The 4,363-nt window shown below is 44.3% G+C and overlaps 1 protein-coding gene across 1 annotated transcript; it reads right to left on the bottom strand.

Annotated features, from left to right (window-relative positions):
• Positions 1-764: 764 nt before the first annotated feature.
• LOC112395282 (non-histone chromosomal protein HMG-14-like) lies at positions 765-1,215 on the bottom strand. The gene is made up of 2 exons (XM_024738403.1): positions 1,038-1,215; positions 765-895 (listed from the first exon to the last, which is right to left on the bottom strand). The coding sequence occupies exons 1-2, from the start codon at positions 1,213-1,215 to the stop codon at positions 765-767; spliced, it is 309 nt and encodes a 102-aa protein (XP_024594171.1).
• Positions 1,216-4,363: the final 3,148 nt, after the last annotated feature.

Below are 4,363 nucleotides of genomic sequence, written 5' to 3'. Positions count from 1 at the left end.
TACACAGACATTTCAATTTGTACACAATTCTCAACATACGTACCAAAAATCTAAAAAATTATGTAGTTGTGATTCTTTTCTGAACAGTTATTCCAGTGACTTTCCAGCTTAAAATTTGGAGGCAAATTTTTCTTCACAGGATATCAAGTACCGATATCTTCAAATATTGATATGCTGTTACATCGTTAAGTCCCACTAATTCACAATTTAATATCATATACACTACATACTCAAATTGTCAATCGTTCATAGCACATTGACAGTTTCTAGAAGAACTGGACAACCATGACCAAATATGTTACAGAGTGCACAAAATTCTGTCCAGGAGAGCCAAGATCAAGGGGTGAGTGGTTTGCTTTAGGAAACAATTCTACCAAAAACAACCTGGAAAGAGAAGTAATATAAAGTATTTAAAACATTAAATGCACAACTGACTCCAAACTGCCATTTAGTATGCTTTGTATTATAGGATAGAAAAGCTACCCTCCATCTGTGGAATGTTAAGCTGACACCCAAGACAATCAAAACCTCCCATATTCAATATCCCACTATTTTCTGGTTTTACCAAAAAAACAACCAGCAAATGATTTCATCTCTTAAAAAAAAGCATTTACACTTAACAAATGGGATGAGGTGGGATTCCCTCCTTTTAAAAAATATTTCTAGAGCTACTAAAAAACTTGCATTTACAAAAGAGTTGATAAAAATATTCATCTGGATTGTACAAGAAGGGAGACTGGGGCCACTGAACCAGGTGTGTGATATTAATCAGACTTGGCTTCTTTTTCTCCTGCTTCATCAGAAGCTCGGGTCTCCTTGTTTTTAGTTTCTCCATTCTCTTGGTTAGCCACTTCAGCTTGTTTTCCCTTTGCTCCCCTTTTCCCTTTTGCGGCCTCTCCCGTTGCGGAGCACAGGCTCCGGACGCGCAGGTTCAACGGCCATGGCTCACGGGCCCAGCCGCTCCGCGGCATGTGGGATCTTCCCGGACCGGGGCACGAACCCGTGTCCCCTGAATTGGCAGGCTGACTCTCAACCACTGCGCCACCAGGGAAGCCCTGTTTCCACTTTTTTGTCTGAACATTTATCCTTTCCTGCCGCCTTTTTTGGCTTCGTTTCCACTTTTGCGGGAGCCGGTGTAGCTGACACCCTCGCCGATCTCCTCTTGCGCTCCTCCTTCGCAGCCCCCTCGGCTGAGCTGACCTTCCTCTTGGGCATCTGGACGGCGGGGCAGGCGCGTGTCCGGTGCCTGCGGGCCGCGGCGCGCCGAGAGCCTTCGCAAAGCTGGGCTGCCTGGCTGCTGCCGCTCCTCCGGCTGCCCGAGCTCCTGGGACCCGCCCCTCACAGTAGTTTTGATTTGCGTTTCTCTAATGATTAGTGATGTTGAGCATCCTTTCATATGTTTGTTGGCCATCTGCATATCTTCTAGGTCCTTCATTCATAATTTACAAAAAAAGCAAGAGAAACCCCTAAACTAACAAATTTTAGTTGTTTTCACTGATTTTTTCCCCCCTCTACTTGTGGATCAGTTGACCAGTTATTTTTTTAAAAAAAAGTTTTTCACACTTTGGTTGAAATAACAACATGGCAAATAGAATTAGGCTTCAGGTTGGAGGGCTACTTGGTGCGCAGTGAATTAGCACGAAGAGAAGTGGATCATCTTGAAGGACCTCCATGTGTTAGTGGAAGTGATGCACCAAGCACACCAGAGGAGTGGGTCAGGCTCCCAGGGACCATGTCCTCTTTCCTTCTCCATTTACTGACAAGACAGTGGTGGTAGGAGGGGACATGGGTATTTCTCCTCTGTCTCTGGGGCCTCCAGCTTTGGGTCCATCTCCACGAAGACCCCAGATCCTACAGCACAACCATTCCCTCCATGATGCTAGTTCCCATTAAACACTTCTTTTAGCACCACTTCCTCCCAATTTCCCTCCATTAATAATCTCTGATCATTACCTCACGATCCCCTGTTTGTCTTCCCAGTTCTTCCATGCTATGTAGCTAATTTCCTATACTGTATATGCCCTATAAAGATGGGGAGTAGTTTCTGTTTCCTTGGCTGGACCCTAACTGATATATCTTCCCACTATGGCCACTTCGTAGCTTCCTGTAAGAATGGTCAGGACAAATTCAAAATAAATATGAATTTTCTCCCAAAGGTGTTTAGTGCCCACTATGTGTAAGGCACTGGGTCTAGGCACAGGGGAAGCAAATAAATAAATACATATTTTTTTATTTTAAGGACCTCATAATTTACTGGAGGAAACACGTCAACAAATAATTTTAATAAATGGTGATAAATGCTATAAGGACACAGAAAAGTATATTCCGAATGCCTTCACAGGTTTGCTTTGTTTACAGGCTACCTTTGGTGGTGTGACATAGGAAATGAGCACTAATTAAGAGCCACGAGAATTAGGCTGTAGGTTGGGTCTATTACCACTAACTAGTTGTGTGGCTTTGGGCAGGTCATGGAACCTCTCCAGGCCTCCGTTTCTTCATTTATGAGATAACATGTGCGTTTTCTTTCGGTTTGCCAACATTTTTACTATGACCTTTCAATCCCTCATTTAACAGTCCGGAGAGCCCACTGGCACTTATTTTAAAGTTCTTTCCAAAGGGCATGACTGAGGCATGACTCACCCCTATTAAACCTAGGAGTCCTGCTTCTCCAATCTACTATACAATACAGCACAACACAGGAAGACTTGGACACACATGCATACACACACACACACACACACACACACATGCGTGCGTGCGCGCGTGCACGAATTTGGCACTCCAGGGTGCCTTCTGGGGGGGATGCATGGCTAGCAATTTATACAACCCAACAGAATAGACATCACCATCTGAGAGTCAGCTCAGAAGCCGGAGAAGAATAAGAAATGCTCCCCCCCGCCCATGCAGTTTTGGGCTCTGCACATGTTGGTGAGGTGCATCTGGCTTGGACAAGGACAGGTCTCTCTGGCTGAGTTCTTCACAGAAACCTCCATGATTTCACAGCCCTTAAGTGGTGGTTCCATTTCAGTAGGAACAAAACAGCTTCTTAATGGGGGAGCTGTACAGGAAATCAATCATTTAAATGTATTCTTAAAAGTACATTTTCACCAATTTGATTTTTTAGTTACTACATCATCTGGAAAAAAAATCCCTTAATTAATTAAATTATTACACTTGAATATTTAATTCCTGCCAATGTACAGTTTAAATAATCTTTTCCAAATAATTTGCTTATGGCCGTTAGATATACTGAAGGTCCTCCCAAGATGTCTCTTGTAGAAGCATAATGACTCCTTTTGCTGATGACAAACTGAGCATAATAAGAGAGCATTTTCAGCCCTACAGTATTATTATAGGTGCTGGAGGTATAGTGGTGGGCAGATCAGATAGAGATTCACAGCAATGTAAAGAAAGGGAAGAAAATCTAGACTGGAGAAAAATGCAGAGATTGGTGGGCCTTAAAACAGAGCACATTTGCCATATTATTCTCAAGAGAGTTATGATTTAAAATGTATTGCAAATATGTGGAGAAAATCCTGCTTCACCTTTATTCAAGTGCTCAACACAAACCAGGTTTAAATTCTAGCAGCGAACTGAATTTTAGAAATGATGCGTTTCAGCCCTGTGAATTGTAGGAAGTGCAGCCCACCTGCTGTACCTTCTGTTATAAAGGGGAATTATATGCGCTTTATACGGCAGACCAGAGGCTCTTCCTTTTGGTACAGAAAGTGGGTTTCACATCACAGGAAGCTTCTGCTTTTCTTTTTCCCAAATGCTCCTTAGGCTTGTGCTCAGATGGAAGGGCCTCCCCTGGTCTCCCTGTCTCCCTTTCCCACGGCCCTAGAATTTGTGTCTGTTAGTTCCTGGCAGTGACCAGCTGCTGGGTTTCCTTCTCATCTTTTGTGAAGGCAGGAAACACAGAGGGGGTGCCTTGGAGACTGAGGGCAGCTTGCGCAGTGGCACAGCCTCTGCTGCACCCTACTTGGCCCTCTGCCAGGGGCACTGGGGCAGACCTGTGAGTGATCCTGATCTTCAGACACACCTGGCTACCCCGGTACCTGGATACTGGAACCAGTTCTGTTCCCTTAAAATTAGGTTTGATGACAGGAAGGACTAACTGGATGCAGAACTTCAGCAAAATCTGCAGTTAGACATTTGTGACATTCCAGGTATAAAAAAGGCCAGGAATGCACGCTTCACACTGTCTTGTTTAAATAGCGCTCTCAACCAAGGGCGTTTCATAAAACACCTTGAGTTTTTTTTTTTTTTTTTTTTTTTGCGGTACGCGGGCCTCTCACTGCTGTGGCCCCTCCCATTGTGGAGCACAGGCTCCGGACGCGCAGGCTCAGCGGCCGTGGCTCAA

The sequence above is a fragment of the Neophocaena asiaeorientalis genome, unplaced genomic scaffold, assembly GCF_003031525.2.
Source record: "Neophocaena asiaeorientalis asiaeorientalis breed wild unplaced genomic scaffold, Neophocaena_asiaeorientalis_V1.1 scaffold258, whole genome shotgun sequence".
NCBI lineage: Eukaryota > Metazoa > Chordata > Mammalia > Artiodactyla > Phocoenidae > Neophocaena > Neophocaena asiaeorientalis.
The sequence above is the reverse complement of the archived record's forward strand: the minus strand, read 5'-3'. Positions and strand labels throughout refer to the sequence as shown.

What these genes read in the sequence shown, in the direction of transcription:
- LOC112395282 (XM_024738403.1), bottom strand. Translation starts at nt 1,215, where the DNA reads ATGCCCAAGAGGAAGGTCAGCTCAGCCGAGGGGGCTGCGAAGGAGGAG. An exon ending in AGGGCTTCCCTGGTGGCGCA is followed by an intron (nt 896 to 1,037) that starts GTGGTTGAGAGT and finishes CCGCAACGGGAG; the next exon opens with AGGCCGCAAAAGGGAAAAGG.